This window comes from Chaetura pelagica, unplaced genomic scaffold (assembly GCF_000747805.2).
Source record: "Chaetura pelagica isolate M959 unplaced genomic scaffold, ChaPel_1.0 scaffold125, whole genome shotgun sequence".
Classification (NCBI taxonomy): Eukaryota; Metazoa; Chordata; class Aves; order Apodiformes; family Apodidae; genus Chaetura; species Chaetura pelagica.
Genome location: NW_009953392.1, coordinates 110,859 through 129,178, shown reverse-complemented (window position 1 = coordinate 129,178; position 18,320 = coordinate 110,859). Strand labels below are relative to the sequence as shown.

The following is an 18,320-nucleotide window of genomic DNA, read 5'->3' as shown; positions in this document are numbered from 1 at the left end:
CCTGAAAGCAGCTGGGTGCTTGGTTCCTTTTCTTTGGCACTGTAGTGTACACAGCCCTAGGAGCTGGTGAGTTGTCACAATGGCCTCCCTTAAAAATTAATTTCTACAGCTTGATTTAAAAGGTCTTTTGTGGCAGAGGTCAAGTATTGATTGAAAGCATCTTTCTTTTAGGGATTTTTTTTTTTTTAATGCAGCTTCTCAGTCTGCTGAGTTGAGACTTTTAAATTCCATTTTCTGTTAGTGCTGACCAAAGAAATCAATAGGCAACCTGCAAATAGTCTATCAGAGGGAGAAAAGGCTCTTCAATGTGCTTTTCTTGTGGAAAGTAGGCTAAGAGAGCAGCTGCCATTTTGAAATTCAGTGTGTGAAAAGCAGACTCATTAGAGGTTAGATCTGTACTTTTTCTTTTTCCAATGCTGCCCACAAAATGCCAGGTGACTTCCAGGGGGTTGCATTTTTAAATGTGAGAAGTTTTAAGCTTCAGGTTGGACAAGCACCGTGTCAGTATCCCTTGATTTCCTACAATTTGTTTCTCCCTCAGCCTTTGCAAATGCTGGGGATTGCTGAGGTGAAATTACAGGTGGTCTGTGTTGCCTTATTCTGGGCCTCCCTTTTGGTCTTGAGAGCTTGGGCTGTTGTGATTTTCTTCCCCAGAAGAAGATAATCCATGGCAGCTGCTTGGACATCTCATTTCAAAAGCAAAAGTTGAAGGTTTAAAGATCATAAGGTTTATTTTAGTGGAATGAAAGGAACCTTCCTCTACATGAAATTACAGAGCTCCAAACTCTCTTGGAGCCCAGGTGGCTTGTGGTGGGGGTGAATTCTGAGCTTTCTGCAAGTGCTGATGGCATTTGTGGTCACTCTCGACACATCAGCATCAACGACAGGTGAGGTGGTGAGAGTAACCACAAAAGTTGGGCAGATTTCAAGACTCCACCTGGTAAATGCTCTTGGCTTTCTTGGCAGCTATCCCGGGAGTGCAGAGCAGAGGTGCAGAGGATCCTCCACCAGCGTGCCATGGATGTGAAGCTGGACCCAGCCCTGCAGGACAAGTGCATGACTGACCTGGGGAAGTGGTGCAGTGAGAAAACTGAGACGGGGCAGGTACTGGACACAGGAACACTGCTCAGATACAGGGAAGGGCAAAAAAAAAGGGGTTAAAGGAACATTTTTTACCCTCTGAGAATATGTTAACAACTCATGCAGGTTGAAACATAATCTCCTAGACTGAGAGCTGGAGGTGATACAAAGAAGCTTTGCATGGCTTCAATATCATAAAATCACAGACTGGTTTGGGTTGGAAGGGACCTTAAAGATCAGCTAGTTCCAACCCCCCTGCATGGGCAGGGACACCTCCCAGCAGCCCAGGTTGCTCCAAGCCCCATCCAACCTGCCCTTCCACACTGCCAGGGATGGGGCAGCCACCTGTGTAGCAGAATGAGAAGGAGGAAAGGAGATAGTTAACAAGAAGGAGACATTAATGAAGCAACCCCACCCTTGCTCTTATTTGTGAATTTGTTATAAGCTTGACATTTCCCACATAAACTTTATCCCATTTCCATTTGGCAAGTGCTGCCAGGCTTCCTGTGTTTCTACAGAACTGAACTAACATCTGCTACTACTTAACAAAGTTGCAACAAATACTCTCATGTTAATTTGCTCTGCCCCAGAGTGGCTGGAGGGGAGGAGCCATTCAGCAGCAAATGCAGTAGGACATCCACCATTTTGAGGTATCTATCTAGGTTGTAGTTGGGGTAATTAACCTCTGATTATGGTTATGTGAAGGGCAAAGTAAATGTGATATTCCAGAAGTGAAGGCACATCATGCAGCTTTTGAGAGCAAGGGGTGACTTCCTAGACCAACATTCTCAATCACTGCTATGTGTTTTAGGAGTGCCAGTAGAGGAGTGGGATTAAATGAGATTTAGGACTTTACAAGGAGGAGGGCAGTTTCACCTAGGTTAGAGTATTTCAAGCTCAAATTATCCAGTTGGGTTCTTGGATCACACAGTGAAATGTCTGGTTTTGTAGGAGCTGGAATGCCTGCAGGACCATCTTGATGACTTGGTGTCTGACTGCAGAGACATAGTTGGGAACCTCACTGAGCTGGAGTCTGAGGTGAGTGGTTTTCAGCCTGGAATAAAAGGAATAGTTGGGCATGTCTAGTTACCATGTCATCCTGATAGTGATGGAAAAAAAGGGAGGCTAGAGCAGCTGCAGAAATGCAGCTCTCTGGGGTCAGAGACCATCTTACACTGCAAGTTTTCTTGTGGGGTTTCTGAGGAAGAGAATTGAACAGTGATTCAGGATTTTAGGCTGTTCTTGACATTTCTCTTGCTTAAAATAACTTCTGGCACAGAAGCTTTTTTATCCAGGTAACCCAGGTACCTTTAGTACAAATCAAAATCTTTCACAGAACTTCAATTTTTTTGGTCTTGCTTGCAGGTAGTTTTGAGTACCACATTGCAACTTCCCTCCCCCTGTCCCAAAAAATTAGTAAGAAGTAAGTGTCAGGTGCATCATGAGAGGTTTTCAGTGAGGTCAGCAGCTTGGCTTATTTTATGAAGCTGTATATTTGACTGCCTTGCCCTAGATTGTTCCCCATACCTCTTAAAACTTACACTGTGCCCTAGGGAAAGCTTCCTTTTACTGGCTACAAAATTATTTGTTCAGAATGATGATTCATCCTTAACTCCTGCCTGGGCACAAGGTGATTTCTAGTGCTTTAGCATCCAGTTTGGAGAAGGTTGGCTGAAATAACCAAGCAATGGTTTCTTTGGAGACCTGGCTCTTCCCTGGAGCTGTAAGGCTTCTCTTTGCCACATTGTTGACAAAAAGGAATCCTAGGATTTCCAGAACTGAAAGACAAAGCTGGCTGGATTGCAATTTTGAAACCCTGTTAACTGTCTTGAGTTTAACTTGTTATCATGGGGGTTTTTTCAGGGCCTTTTTTTCTTGGCCGTTCCCTGTGAGAATGAAATCTTGCATGTTTTTTGCAGGACATCCAAATTGAAGCCTTGCTGATGAGGGCATGTGAGCCCATTATCCAGACATTCTGCCATGTGAGTACTGTGGGATAGTGTGAATAGCTCTGGGGGGAAATAAACACAGTATGGGAAAGGTTGGAGTTTTTTAGGGATGAGTTCTTGCTGTACTTGCCACACTTCAAAAGTCCAGGTGTAAGCAGTTAGAAAAGTCACTCATAAAGAAAAAAAAAAGCCACCATAAACCAAAAATCCTTAGTTCCATCTCATAACTCTGCTGTTGTCAGAGCCTTCAGCTAAAAGCTAGAATTTGAAGGTGGAAATTGCCCTGTAATTGGAAAAATTGCTCTTTCCAGTGGGTGAAAAGCTAAACCTTTTCTGCCCTCCCCCTTGCCTGCAGGCAGGGCTTCCAGCCCCACCTCTGTGCAGCTGCTCAGCATGGCTGAGATAACTGCCTGGTTTGCTTCAGGGCTGAGTAAGTTACATAGCAGGGAAGGCATCTCACTGCAATGTGTAAGCAGTGAGTGTCTGCAGTGTGTGCTCTGAGTCTGAACTGTGCACGTGCCAGGGAGAGGATTCTTTTCTGGGCTATAGCTGTAAATATTCCTGGTACAACTTTCCGTGGTCCGTTCGTGGGACTGTAAGTTCTCGTATTTCCTGGTCACTCTGGGCTAGAGGAGCATGGAAACCATGACTTGTTAAGAGTAGGTCATTTGTCAGCCTTTCCCTCTCTTTTTCAGGAGGTTGCAGATAACCAGATTGATTCTGGGGACCTGATGGAGTGTCTAATACAGAACAAACACCAGAAGGAAATGAATGAAAAATGTGCGATCGGAGTTACTCATTTCCAGCTGGTAAGCAGCACTTTCCTGCACTAACAGTGGAAGCCTCTCCTGTTCCTTGAGGGTGTTGACAGGAATTAGCTCATTATGAAACCCCTCCTTCTTGGAGATGGATTTCCCACTGTTATTTTGTGAATTTAGACAGTTATAATTGCATGTCTGGTCATAACTGGTCACTTCTGGAGATGATTGATTTCCAGGCCCTCCTGCCTTCCTGGCATATCAAGTCCCAGCTTCTCCAGCACTTCAGCATCCCCCTTTGTTTCCACATTAATCACTAGTGGACAAAAGCATTTGCTGGTTTTATGATTCAACAAATGTTCTTTTGGGCCACACTTGTAATTTATTTCTTTTCCTACAAGTGACCAAAGGTGTTTGGTTTTCCCCCCTCCCCCTCATTTCTCTCTTCCAGGTTCAAATGAAAGATTTTAGGTTCTCATACAAGTTCAAAATGGCTTGCAAGGAGGATGTGCTGAAACTTTGCCCCAACATCAAAAAGAAGTATGTAACACTTGACCAACCAGCAATTGGATTGTATAAATGTGTAGTAAAGTTATGGGATATGTCATGGAAGGACAGAAAATGCTGGACTTCCTTCAAAGACTGATTGTTTTGGGTGGTTTCCCTTGGTGTTCTACAGATGCTTAAGGCAGAGGCATTATCTGCCTCTTGAAAATGACTTCTGCTTGACTCTTGCCTGTCCTCTTTATTTTCCTTGCCCTGAAAATAGCTAATAATGATAATTAATGGCACTGCATGTCCTGTTATGTTTTATATCCTTGCTGGATTCGTTGTCTTCTAAGATGCAGGCTCCCAACTGTTCCAGTTGCTGATCTGGGAAGGGCACATATCCCACTTGTTGCAACTGGTTTTATTAATTTCAAAATAAAGGGGTTTTTAATGGGCTACAGCAATGATGCAGGGCTGAATTACACACAAGGTCAGTCCTGTTAGTGGATAGCAAGAGTTATTTGCATTTTATGATAGAAATGCCCTTCTCATAAGGCAAAAGGATCGTTTGATGGGTGGGGACTGGACTAGGTGACCCTTCAAGGTCCCTTCCAACCTCACACATTCCGTGATTCTCATGCCGCCTTCATCTATTTCTGAGATAAAGTAAAGCTTTTCTGAAGTACCCACATGATTTAAAGAGCAGAGGTTTTGCTGAGCAGGGGTGTGGTGAGACTGCTCTGCTGCTCTAGACTCCCAATTAGCCAGCATCACTTATAGCTTTTAATTGGGATCGCAGAGCTGGACCCAGTAAGCACGGAACTTGGTTACGTTTGGATTCTTGGGGTCAAACCCTCCTGATGTGGTGACCCAACACCAGTTTTGGTTGGTCTGAGGGGAGGGTGTGTGAGTCAAGAGCTGTTTCCTTCCCTGCAGGGTGGATGTGGTGATCTGCCTGAGCACAACTGTGCGCAACGACACCTTGCAGGACGCCAAGGAGCACAGGGTGTCTCTGAAGTGCCGCAAGCAGCTGCGTGTTGAGGAGCTAGAAATGGTAAACGTGCAGAAAACTCTTCATTTCCCTGCTCTTCTAGCCAGGTCCTTGAATTAAAGCTTCCTGATATGCCCACCTTGGGGAAGAAAAAAAAGGAAGCTCATTTTTAGATGGATCTAATTTGGGATTTTCTTCCCCACTCGTCTTAGAACACGAGGCTCAATCGTCCTTCGTGATGAAAGTGATAATTCTCTGCTTAAGTACAGCCCTATGGAGGCTAAGGCAAGCTAAATGTTCATGGGAATTTCAGCTCTAAGTGATTATGTTTAGTGTTAGATACCAATGTGCTACACATGCTGATATCCTTGAAGTCCTCCAGGAGAGAATAAAAGCATCATTTTACAAACTGAGGAAACAAACGGAGATGAAGCAACTTGACTCCAGCTGCCCCAAGTTGCGCAGTGGATAAATAAGAGCAGTTTTTGTTCTGGTAGACAAGGTTGCCTCTCAGCTTCCTGCTGCAGTGCTTGCAGGGATGAACTCAGGAGGTCTTTGTCCAGTAGATATTGAGTGTTACAGCTTCACCTTAAGTAGGCTCATAGCAGAAAGTGCAGCACTTCTGCCTTTGTATAAAGGAATTCAGATGCTGGGCATTGCTAAGGCAGAAATCCTCCTTCACATCCTCCAGATCACCCAAAAGATGAGTGGTTATGAGTATGTCCTTTAGCTTTCACATGAAATTATTTTAGCTGTCTTGGACACTTGTGATGATGCTCTTTCAGGAGGAACAGTGGAAACAATTTGCCAGGTCTAGAATTCAGTTTAATGCCTTTCTTCAGTGTAAAAAGCCAGCTGATCAACTTTGAAATCCATTCAGTGGATCTCCCACTCAACACCACTTGGTGTTGGCCCTTTAATTCAAAGAAACTGACCTGGGAGTTGCTTTTTGTGAGTAGAGGATTCTAGTTAATAGGTTGCCAAAGTGAACTAGTCTTGAGAGTCCTATTTAAAAGTTCCTACTGTAATTTCTCCTGCAGACAGAGGATATCAGGCTTGAGCCAGAACTGTATGAGGCTTGTAAAAGTGACATCAAGAATCACTGCCAAAACGTGCCCTATGGCAATGCTCAGGTAATGGATTTTATTAATAATTTACAATTTCATTTGTACCTGGATTTCAGAACAGCTTTGAGGAACACCTTTGCCCCTCTGATTGCAGTGTTAGATTTTCATTTTGCCACTCCTGAAATACTTTGTTGGTGTTTAGGAGCACATTTTTTTTCCCCCACTGGTTAACAAGCACTCGTGCTGGGTATCTGCAAGGCTGGGAGCAGTTCATTCCCTGGTTAATCCTAGTTTTAAGCTGTTAGCAGCTGGTCACCGTGAATGTTGTTCAAAATTTCTTAGCCATGATGTCTGCAAGATGAAGTTTGGGGGTTTGGAGCAAGTCCAGGTGGCCCTTCTTAGTTCATTAAGTCTTTGTAGGAGATGAACAGCTTAAAACAAGTCCTGGAAATAAGCTTTGATAATGATTTTTGATAAAATGCAGGTATTGAGAACTGAACTGCAGGAATCAGGTGAAGGTGGCTGCAGGGCAACATATAGCAGTGCATTTTGAGCAGCATGTGACTATCACGTCCACAAGCCCCCAACATAAGGATATGGAGCTCCTGGAGAAAGTCCAGAAGAGGCCACAGAGATGATCCAAGGGCTGGAGCATCTCTGCTCTGGAGACAGGCTGGGAGAGTTGGGGGGTTCAGCCTGGAGAAGAGAAGGTCCAGGGAGACCTTAGGGCAGCTTCCAGTACCTGAAGGGACTCCAGGAAAGCTGGGGAGGGACTTGGGACAAGGGCAGGGAGGGAGAGGACAAGGGGGAAAGGATTAAAACTGGAAGAGGGAGATTTAGGTTGAACATTGGAGGAAATTCTTTGTTGTGAGAGTGGTGAGAGCCTGGCCCAGGTTGCCCAGGGAAGCTGTGGCTGCCCCATCCCTGGCAGTGTTGAAGGGCAGGTTGGATGGGGCTTGGAGCAACCTGGGCTGGTGGGAGGTGTCCCTGCCCATGCAGGGGGTTGGAACTGGATGATCTTGAAGGTCCCTTCCAACCTGAACCACTCCGTGACTCACAAACCAGTGTCATGCTGTTGCAGATCATTGAATGCCTGAAGGAAGTCAAGAAGCAGTTGAGTACCCGGTGCCACCAGAAGGTGTTCAAACTGCAAGAGACAGAGATGATGGATCCAGAACTGGACTACACTCTCATGAGAGTCTGCAAGCAGATGATCAAGGTAATAATGGTAGTGTACTGATATAAGAGGGTGAGCTTGGGATCTAAGCTTTTTTTGAGCTTCCCCTAAAGGTTTGTTACAACGCTGCTGTGTTGTTTTGGAAGCAGGATTGCTTTTTTGCCAAGTAATCCACTTCTTAACTCTGAGGCAGGCTGAGGTTTCCTCTGGGCTCTTCTCTTTCAACTTCCTCCAAGTATCTCATCAAAGCCTGTGCACTAGTACATTTCTTCCCAGCTGACAGCAGATTGAGGAGGAAATCTGTGCTGAGGCTTCTACTAACGTTTTCACTGATCATTTTGGATTTGGGTTGGCTTCTAGCAAAGGTGAAGAAGTTGTGATTACAGAGAGGAGTCACCTCTTCAGCTCACTGCTGACCTGGGGCACTCAGGCTTTCCTCAAGCTGCTCCAGCAGGCAAGATTATGCAAAACTACAAATTAGAAATGCTGGATTCAAGTGGTCCCATGTGAAGAGCAGAAGGGAATGTTAATACAAGACACTTCTGCACATTAAGACAGAATGGCAAGGCCTGGAGCACTGAGATGTGTGTGGTCTGTGTGCCTTGATTCCTCCATATTGTGGCCAGAGCAGAACATCTGGAGAACTCCTTGCTCTCCAGTACAGACTCATGCTTTCATAAGAAAAACTTATCTCACCAAAATGGTGAGGCTTAGAAGATGCAGCAGCCTCATCTCACACTCACAGAATTTGTTTTAACAAAAGAAATCGGTCCCTTGGCCTGAATTTTGGATAAACTGCTTCACTTTTCTTCTAATTCTTATAGTACAAGAACTGTAATTTTTTTGTAAGAGTTATAATTGTTATAATTTGTTGTCTAATTCAGGGCAGGAATGGGCAAATCAGGCTCAGTGAGCTGTTCTCTCTTCTTCTGGTCTTACTTTGTCCTGAGTGTTCCTGTTGAAGTCTTCACCTGTCACTTTGTCCATAAACCAGCAGGGTGTGTCTAGACTTCAGGTTTCCTTTTTAGTTTCTAAAATAAAAGGGGAATGAAAGTAGTTGTGGATGAGACCTGATTTGGTGGGTACTTCTTACCAAGTGTGCTGTGGCTGAAGAACAGAAAATAGAAGCAAGTTGCTTTTGGTGCTGCCAGCACAAACTGGTGCCTTGAAACCAGTCAGGAGTGTCAGCTCAGTGCTCAGCTCATGTTGCACTCTTTAGTAGGATCTGTTTGGGCTAAGGAATGGGTCTGTATTCCCCTGGGTTGGGCAGGTGATTTTCTTCCATAATTATAGTTGGGTTATTCTTGGTTTTTGCTTCAAGTTGATGAAATTGGGGGTTTGGGCTCTTTTTTTCCTAGCGGTTTTGCCCAGAGGCAGACTCCAAAAACATGCTGCAGTGTTTGAAACAGAACAAGAACAGTGAAGTGATGGATCCTAAGTGCAAGCAGATGATTACCAAGCGCCAGATTACACAGAACACAGGTACCTTCTTCTGGAAAAAACAACTTCCCTGCCTGAGCTGGGAAAAACTTCCCTGCCTGTGGAATGGGCTGCATGGCTGGAAGAATATTCACTTGGTTTTAGTCTCCTTCATGGTTTTTAGGGCACACACTGACTTTATGCAGCCAAGTTCTTGAGGGTCAGCATGTGTTATTGCCTCCACTTAAGCCCTGAAGTTAAAATTTGGGTGTGAAAAAATACCGGGTTTCCCCAAAATTGAATATAGTGGTGGTTAAAAATGTCACCCGGGAAGTTTCTGTCCGGTCTTTTTCGGAGTGTTGTGTTCTGTGACCTGCAGAGGTGTGTGCTCCAGTGAGGTTCTGTCATCTTTCCTGCTTAGATTACCGCCTCAATCCAGTGCTCAGGAAGGCATGCAAAGCAGACATCCCAAAATTCTGCCAAAATATCCTGAACAGGGCCAAGGATGACACAGAGTTGGAAGGACAAGTCATCTCGTGCCTGAAGTTGAAATACGCAGACCAGGTGAGTTGAGCTGGGGCATCCGAACGAGGGGCTGGGCAGGGTTGTGCTGAGCAACAGGCACTGGATGCACCTGTGGCATGTTGAGTGTGTGGAACAGGCTGCACATAATGAGTTTTCATGCTTCTGTGCAAGTATTAAAGGATGCAGAAGTTAAGGTGATTGATTTGGGAGAAGGGAGGTGACTGAGTGGGTCAGTGACTTTCTCTGCTTCGTAGCGTCTCTCTCCAGACTGTGAGGACCAAATCCGAGTGATAATCCAAGAATCAGCTCTAGATTATCGGCTGGATCCCCAACTTCAGATGCACTGCTCTGAGGAGGTAGGAGAAGTAGCTCAGCAGGATGAAAACTCCCTTTGGGAAACAGGTTTTGTTTCTTAAAACAGAATTTAGCCTGATCATTGAAATTAGCAAAACCAGCTTCTAGCCAGGCGGGTTCTCTGCTTGGGATTGTTGTCCAGTGTGTTAAGATTTACAGTTTCCTGTCCAGTGCTAAAATAAGTGAATTTTTTCATCTGGGATCTCATCAGTGCTAGGGAAAAATACTGCTTTTCTTTTTGGAAAAAAAAACGTGCCAGTTCTCTGGTCTTATCAGCCTTCACTGGAATATACAGCTGGATTTTGAGCTTTCACTTCTAATGGCTGAACCAGCTGTGTCTCAAGTATTGCTTCTTTCTTATTAACATAATTTCTGGGCTGTTTTTCTCCCTGCTTTCCCCTCAGTACAGTGATACTGACTTCTTGCTGCTGGGTTGGGAAGGGTATGCATATTGCATGAGCCAGGCTGCCTTTGGCTCTGGGGATTCAGGGAGGGAAAGATTTGCATGGTGTGTTCTCCCCCTGCAACCCCGTGATGAACTGATGTGTTGACATCTAAATGTGCTGAAAGGCAGAATAATTGTGGTGAGCTACTTATGGTTAAAATGCCTCTCTCAAAATAGATTTCCAACTTGTGTGCGGAAGAAGCAGCAGCTCAGGAGCAGACTGGGCAGGTGGAAGAATGTCTGAAAGTGAACCTGCTGAAAATAAAAACAGAAATGTGCAAGAAGGTAAAGGAGAGGAATTGAACGTGCTCTGAAAAACCCTCCTGTCCCTGCAGAAATCAGTCATTTTTACAGATCACAGCCCAGGCCACATTCCAGCTAGTGAGAAGCCAAAACTCTGCACCTTTCCGTACCCATCTCAGTTCTGACCTGCAGCAATTCAATTCAGTTTCCATTTCCCAGTGCAGATTGGGCTGCCAATGCCTCCTTTACAATTCCAGGCTTCAATCCTTTCTTGATTATGCTTCCTCAGGTTTCTTGTTAGTAATCTGCTTTGGGTTGCTGTCTCCATTGCAGGCTCTCCACGTGCTGGCTGTGGCCAAGCTATGAGCAAGGGCTGTATGAATTACCCCTGTGGCTCTGGCACCTTATTTCAGTTCTGACTGAACTAACCCTGTCATATTGACTTTGTATTTTAGATTAATACAGGTATTTTAATGGCCACAACTATGGTAACCTTTATAAACCAGAACATTTAATCCTCCTCCAGGTACAGTGTTTTTCTCATGAGCCTGGACTTAAAAAGATAATGCACCTTTCAGAAACAATGAGCAGCACGAGTTTTGTCCTCTCTCCTTTGTTTTGAGATGTTCTTGTCATTCCCCTCTCCCCAGGAGGTGCTCAACATGCTGAAAGAAAGCAAAGCAGATATATTTGTTGACCCAGTGCTCCACACAGCCTGTGCCCTGGACATCAAACACCACTGTGCTGCCATTCCACCAGGGAGAGGACGCCGTAAGTGCTTGTGCTTTGCCTGTGTAACCTCTGAGCTGTGAGGGCTTTCATGCTGGGAAGAGAATGCAGCTTAAGTACCAGACCTTTCCACCACTTCTCTGTGGGTGATGAAGTGGAATGGTTGCAGAGGTGGTAGATGCCACTAGAAGGTGGCTATCAAGAAGTCTTTCCTTGTGTCCAAAGTGGGACCAATTCTTCAATCTTGGTACAATATCCTTGCAGATTGAATATTTTATATTCCATCATTCAGGTGATTGGTGACAATTGTCTGTGATCCCAGGTCCAGAATCCTTCTGTAAAATCCCTCCTCAGATATCAATCCTGTTGAAAACAAGCTTTTAATACACACAGGCTGAAGTAGATGGACCAGTTTTTTGGTGAGGTTTCACTCCCACCCTGTGTCAGCTTCACCCAAGATACAGCTTGGTGGTAAACCAGGTGGTTTTCTATCAGTCTGCATCAAGAGTTTCCCTGGAGCTCAAGCTGCTTCTCTTACAGAGGCAAATCAATTTGGTTTCACAAGATTAATTCTTAGCTAATCCCTTGGTCCTTCTTTCTTTATGTCAGTCTTTGTCCATGGTTAGCTTCATTGTTTCAGGACTTTTGACAGCCAAAATTAAACTCAGGTCCTTTGATCCTCCTTTTTTTCTTCTCTGCTTAAATACACCAGTTTTTTCTTTCCCAGAGGCTAGGTAATCTTTACTACATTTTCTAAGTTCACATAGCAGCTAGAGGCTTGGAGACTTTCATTAGCTGTTCCAAGTCCCCTAAGACTGAGTTCACCAGGTTCAAACCACTTGAAACATCATTTATTTAAACATTTCCTAACTCATTCCTTTCCTGTTTGAGGTCAAGCTCCTGCACTTTGTTACTGTTGTATGTTGGATTGTGTGTGTGGCTGTTTGAGGAAAGCTAGTGGGGAAAAAGCTCTGAACTTTCCCATCTTTCTGAGTTTATCTGGCATTAAAAATAGCAACCAAGTATTTTCCTGATCATTATCTGGTTACTAAATGCCTTCCTGAAGTTCTGGATATCCTTTATTTATTCCTGTTTTGTCCTCATTCTTTTGATGTGTGTTCCAAGATGTTTGCACTCAGAAGTCTGCAGCTTAGAGAGGGATCTGCCTCCCAGTGTTTGAACTGACAGTTGTGTTTAAAAAGTCTGGAGTTAGTGTAAAGTTTGCAGCCTGTTTGCTCTGAAGAAAATAACTCTGCACTGCAAGGATCCAATTAGGGATCATTCAAGTAAGGCAGTGTAAGTAGAAAATGCAAAATGTTGTATCAGTGTCTCCTATGAGCCTATAAAAGAGTTGATGAATTAGCCAAGGCTCTCCATGGGCACCCAGAGCATTGTGTTCCCATTTCCTTTGCACAGGACTCTGAAAACTCAGGAAGTTAAATCTTTCCAAAACATTTTGTTGATCAAAAGAAACTCCTAACAAGCCTGAGAAGATATGGTGTGTTGTTGTTTTTTTTTCCTGAGCTGAATTGGATCTTACTTCTCCCTCAAGGGCAGTGACATGGAATTGATGAGTACAGCTCACTGAAGGTGCAAATTTAGAAGCCTTTGTAAGATCACATGAATTGCATTTTGGATATATGCTGTATTTTTGGAGTTCAAAATTCTGTGCACCTCAAACCACAGCATTAAATCTCAAGTCTTAGTGAAATTGCTACCTTCAAAGGGCAGTTAGTCTGCCAGACTGGCTGTTCAGGAAGCTGTGTAACCACCAGTAGAATTTTAGTATGTGTTTCCAGCGGCCTTTCCATGGCATGTTTTGTTTTCTCACACCATCTTCTGCACCCTACAGAAATGTCCTGTTTAATGGAAGCTCTGGAAGACAAGAGGGTGAGGCTGCAGCCTGAGTGCAAGAAACGCCTTAATGATCGTATTGAAATGTGGAGCTATGCTGCCAAGGTGAGTCTCTGCAGGGTTTGGGGGAACTGCTTCCTCCTTCGTTAGCACTGGAGCTTCATGTTGCCTCTGAAAAACTCCCCACTCTCAGGGAGTTCCTGTCACTGACGTTCAACGTGCTGGAAAATTGAAATCTGGTCTTTTTTTAAAAAAACTTGTGTGTCGTGTCTCTCAGTGTCTGGGATGCATTCTGAGCAGTGCAGAGTGAAACTGTCACTGGAACTGTTCTGCACACAGGGCTTGGCCTCCTCTAGAGAAGGTCTGAGGCAAGGAAACAGGGTGAGCACAACTTCCTGTGGTGACACTGTCCTGCTGAGCAGCAGTTCTTCAGATGAGTCCTTGCAGAACTGCTGGTTTGTGGTTCAGGCTGAGCCTGGTGATGGCAGGAGGCAACAGCAGTACCAGAGACTAAACCTGATAAACACTGAGGCTCACGTGGAAACCTAGAGCTGAGGTTGCAAAAGCTTCCTGACTTGTTAGGACATGTTGGAGGTGGGATGTGGAGCACTTAAACAGGTCACAGGGGTGAGAGAGAAAGATTTGAGAGAAAGAGTTGACTTTGTGTCCTGCTGTATGTGTGCCATCAAGCAGGGCACTAGTTCCTGCTCTGAGGGATGAAGGAAAAAGGAGGTGGGAGTTATCTGGACAAGAGGAAATGGACTCAAGTTGCCCAGGGGAGGTTTAAATTAGATATTAGAAGAAATTTCTTTACTGAAAGGGTCATTAAACACTGGCCCAGGCTGCCCAGGGAGGTGGTTGAATCCCCATCCCTGGAGGTGTTTCAGAGCTGTGTAGATGTTATGCTGAGGGACATGGGTTAGCATTGGACTTGGTAGAGCTGGGTTAGTGGTTGGTAGAGCTGGGTTATGGTTGGGCTCAATGATCTTAAAGGTCTTTTCCAACCAGAATGATTCTGTGGAGGTGCAGCTTGGCTCATTTATTCCTTTCTCACCCCCAGGTTGCTCCAGCAGAAGGCTTTTCTGACCTTGCCATGCAAGTTATGACCTCTCCATCCAAGAATTACATCCTGTCAGTCATCACAGTTGGCATCTGTGTACTCTTCCTCATCGGCCTGATGTGTGGACGCATCACCAAGCGGGTGACAAGAGAGCTCAAGGACAGGTAGAGCCTGGATTGCCTGCTGAAGAAATGCCTGCCTAGTGCCCAGTTTTGTACAGCCCTCCTCCTCTGTATAGTCTACCCACCCCTTCTTGTGAGAGGAGAATAAAAACAAAAACAAACAAAAAAAATAATTAGAACAGCAGCAGGTGTTGGCTCAGTTTTCCCATCCTGGATCTCATCCACAGCATCTTCATCCTATGAAAGTTTGTGTGCAACATTGGCAGCCCAGCCAGCAGCTTTGGTTACCCCTTTGTTAGCAGACTCTTGTTGACCTGCCTGTAGACAAGTCTCTGTTGTACTGTTGGAACTGCCTTCACTCTCCAAACCAGACTGATTGTGACCTGCAGCTCAAGGAGTTTTTAAGTCAATTTTTAAAGGAAGACACACTTGACTCTTATGATTTGGTTCCTACTGAAATCTAGTCATCCTCTGTGGCTGGCTGAAGTTGAGGCAGGAAATTAATGGGTAAATTGCATCTTAACACCACAGTTGGCCTTGTTTTGGACATCTTGCTCATCTTCTGTAAAGCATCTTCAGAGCATAGGCTTGGACAACCTGAGGACACCAGTCAGTGGTGTCACCCACCTAGTGAATATCCTGCTTGTGTTACTGTGGATTTTTTTGGCTGCAAAGGTGTCCTCCCTTTCTTCCTCTGCCACTCTAGAATAAAGCACTGACCAGGATCCAGTATTCACGAGCTGTACACCTTGTGTTTGGTAGATGAAAGCAGTGTAGGCACCTAGAGCCTGTCAGTAGTGTCCAGTGCTGCTGCCAGGAGGCACCAAGTGCCCTGATCAGTCACTGGCTGAGCTTTTTTTTCTTAGCAACAATGCAGTAAAAACTCTTTTAACACTCCTTTTGTTTGACCTTGGCTGCTGCTGAGCTGTCACCCTTCTGAATGGACTGTCTGCAGGTGGTGTTGGCAGGTTGGCAGCCCAGTGCTCTTGTCAGGGGTGCAGAAAGCAGCTCAACACTCAACATGCTCTGTCTGCTCAATGGTGACTGGTGGGCTAGTGTGGTGGTTTGTAACTGGCCTGTCTGGGTCTTCAGGGTTTGAAAGGTAGCACTGGAGAGTGTTCTTCCTTTCCAAGGCTACAAGGGGTAGCAGCTGGAACTTTTATGGGATGTTTTACCCAGGTGCTGGTCCAGAAGGCCAAGCACATGTGGATGGGAGGATGGAAGTGTTGTATGAGAGGCAGAAATGTCCAGATCTTTAAGGGAAGTAGTTTTCACATGGTTACCATCAGTGTGTGCACTCACACTGGATGTCCTGACACTCCCAGACCGTGATACTTGCACAGAGAGCCTAAAGGACGTGGTTTAGAAAAGCTGCACTGGTAGTTGTGGCCTCTTCATCATCTTAATTCCTTAAGTCCAAGGGGGCAAGGAGGTCCTAAGCCAGGTGCTGGAACAGTGAGCATGTTGGTGAACTCCAGAGGTAACTGCACAGCAGTTCCTGTGTGCAGTGGGATTAACTCATTTTCTAAATGTGCTCACCTGCCTGTGCTGCTGTGAATTCCCGTGCCTGAAACTGTCCAACTTGGGCTGTTGCTTGAGCCTTGACTTTATTTGCCCGGGTAGTGCCCTGCTGGGGAAGACCTGACACTCAAGTTCTCCACCTTGTTCTCTAGAAGAACAGGGGAGGTGGTTTTGAGTGTGGACCAGCCAGTTCTGGGTGCAGGATGGCAAACACAACGGACTGTTGCTTTTGCTGCGATACAGTCTTAGACTTCCTGTGCTAGTGAGTCCTTCACAAACTCTTCTGGTTTTATGTCCCAAGTACCATGAACACGAGGCAAGCAGTAGGGGATGTCTGAGCCTTGAAGGTTTGGTGGAGAATTGGTGTGTGGTAAGATGGCAGTGAAGTGGTAGAGCAGAAATCAAGCCTGAATTCTCTCTCTCTCACACCCCTTTTCCTGTGGTGCTAAAGGAGCTTCTGGCCCTCTGGTAGTGCCAAGTGGAGCAGAAGAGGAACAGTTTTGTGTCTCTTGAGGTAGCACAGGTGTCTAACATCACAAATGTTAGTTTGGCAGTTGTAGGTGTGTATTGTTCCACTTGACAGAGGGCAGGAATGGCTGCTGTAGAGATGGGTGTGTTGGCAGGGAGGCAGGATCTCTGCAGCCTTTCTTGCTTGGCGCCAATTCTGCTTCTCACAGTGTCTATCAGGTGTCATGAAATTGCCATCAGAGGGCTTTTTTTTTGTTGTTGTTTTTGAACTGTTGCCACTTTCTGGAAAGGCGTTTTGTAACCTGATTAGCTTGAAAAGCCTATTTAGATGGTTTATTGTCTAGAAATAGCATCTTCCACTAAATCCCAAATGACAGTGCAGTGAAAGTTGTAGGTTTGTAGCCATAGTTCTGAATGTAAACCCTGATTAGCTCTGAAGGTGGCTTTACTTTCAGAGATAAGGCTTTCTGGGTTGTTTTTTGGTTTGTTTGTTTTGATTTGGAGGAGGTTAAGGTTGTCTGGTCAGGAGTTGTGTGGCCTGTGGTGGTGTTGGGCAGTGGTGCTGCTGTGCCTGGGAACTCGGTTGCGGTGTGTGTGCTCTGGGATGGTGGCACAGGGGTGTGTCTGGAGGCCCTCTGAAGCAAAAGCAGATCCTAAATACATTTCTTCATGATTCCCTCAGGTGTCCTTTGTCACTGTAAGGGCATGGTCCTGCATTTTAAAGGTGTGATGCTGACAAAGGGCCCAGGCCATTTTGTCATTCATCATGACCCTCTCTTCCTTCACATTTTAAAACGGGGCCTCCTGCCACTGCTGATGACCAGACTAGAAATCTACCAGACCCAGTCTTGAAATGGCCTCCTCCTTTAATACCTAAAAATCTAGAGGTCTCAATAGCACAGAAGCTCAGACAACTACTCTTCCAAAAATAACCTGCTTGTGCTGTTGCCAACGCAACCTCCTGCCTGCAGGCGACCATTTTCTGTTCGGGGGGGGAAAGAAGGAAACGGTTGTAAGAAACACTGCAGTTGCCTTGAACTTGAGGAAGCCTTTTTAACCTCTCTGATCTCATCAGGAGCACTAAAAATAGCTGTGATCAGCCAAGAGAAGAGTCTTGGTGTGACAAAACCTGGGGTGCCCCTTCCTCTTCGTGGCTCTTGGTGGAGAAGTCTGCCCGATGCAAGTCGGGAGGTGGGGTGGTTTTTCTCCTTGTCATCACAAAACCTTCTCTTGGCGAGCTCCTGGGGATGGATGGAAGGGGTAGGTGGCTGGGAGGCAGCAGGGCAGGCAGCTCCCAGTTTCCCTCCTGCTGCTGATGAACGAGTTGTTTCCTAAATGATGGCCCATGTTTGGATGACATGGCTAAGTGGGACCACGCGTGACATGTACCTTGTTACTTCTGCTGGCCCCTTAGTGTTCATCCTTGTTGACCTTAATAAGCTTATTTATTGTTTGCCTAGTGGGTGTGATCTTTTGCTGAGTTTCCACTTGGGATTCTCTTGCCTCACCTGCTGGATGAATTCCTCTGGGTAGGAACAAAATTCCTGGCACTTCAGGTACTGTCCAGCGAGCTGAGGACCCGTGTGTCTGTGTCGCTGGAAAGGCCCTTGTGAAGTTCAAATAGTTCTGTAACAAAACTAAAGCATTTCACCTGGAATCTGACACTTATAAATCCATGCTTCTTGTTCTGAAAGAGTCCACAGTGAAAAATAATAAGAGTGAATGTCTCCAAGATCAGAAAACTGCAGGGTGGGTGTGGAGGGATGGGACGAGCCAGGGGGGATCGCTCGGATCCCGTCACGTCATAGAGAAGCTGTGTTCAAGTTGGATGGTGACTTCTGTTAAAACACAACTTTATCATTTAGTCGAGAGAAGGTTTCGTACCTTTTTTTTTTTTTTTGATTTTTGCTTTATTAGTTTTGTTCTTTTTAAAAAGAAAAGGTTTAGTTTTGAGGTGTGCGAGTGCGTTGAGTGTGAACCCCAGAGCCTTTCGCTTCTGTCCCTATTTAAAACCAGATCTCTGTGCACTCCCACGGCTGCCCTGGTGTTCAGGATGTTCCTCAGGATGA

At 45.3% G+C, this 18,320-nt stretch overlaps 1 protein-coding gene across 1 annotated transcript in view; it reads left to right on the top strand.

Moving 5' to 3' along the window:
• The window catches only part of GLG1 (golgi glycoprotein 1), a 37,600-nt gene extending 23,187 nt beyond the window's left edge, over positions 1-14,413 (top strand). Inside the window, exons 12-26 of the mRNA XM_009998312.1 lie at positions 967-1,104; positions 2,032-2,118; positions 3,000-3,062; positions 3,725-3,838; positions 4,239-4,327; positions 5,213-5,330; positions 6,308-6,400; positions 7,416-7,553; positions 8,870-8,993; positions 9,352-9,494; positions 9,710-9,811; positions 10,432-10,539; positions 11,148-11,268; positions 13,079-13,185; positions 14,141-14,413. Coding sequence (XP_009996614.1) covers positions 967-1,104; positions 2,032-2,118; positions 3,000-3,062; positions 3,725-3,838; positions 4,239-4,327; positions 5,213-5,330; positions 6,308-6,400; positions 7,416-7,553; positions 8,870-8,993; positions 9,352-9,494; positions 9,710-9,811; positions 10,432-10,539; positions 11,148-11,268; positions 13,079-13,185; positions 14,141-14,308 — 1,713 coding nt within the window. The 3' untranslated portion in view covers positions 14,309-14,413. The remainder of the gene's footprint in view (positions 1-966; positions 1,105-2,031; positions 2,119-2,999; positions 3,063-3,724; positions 3,839-4,238; positions 4,328-5,212; positions 5,331-6,307; positions 6,401-7,415; positions 7,554-8,869; positions 8,994-9,351; positions 9,495-9,709; positions 9,812-10,431; positions 10,540-11,147; positions 11,269-13,078; positions 13,186-14,140) is intronic.
• Positions 14,414-18,320: the final 3,907 nt, after the last annotated feature.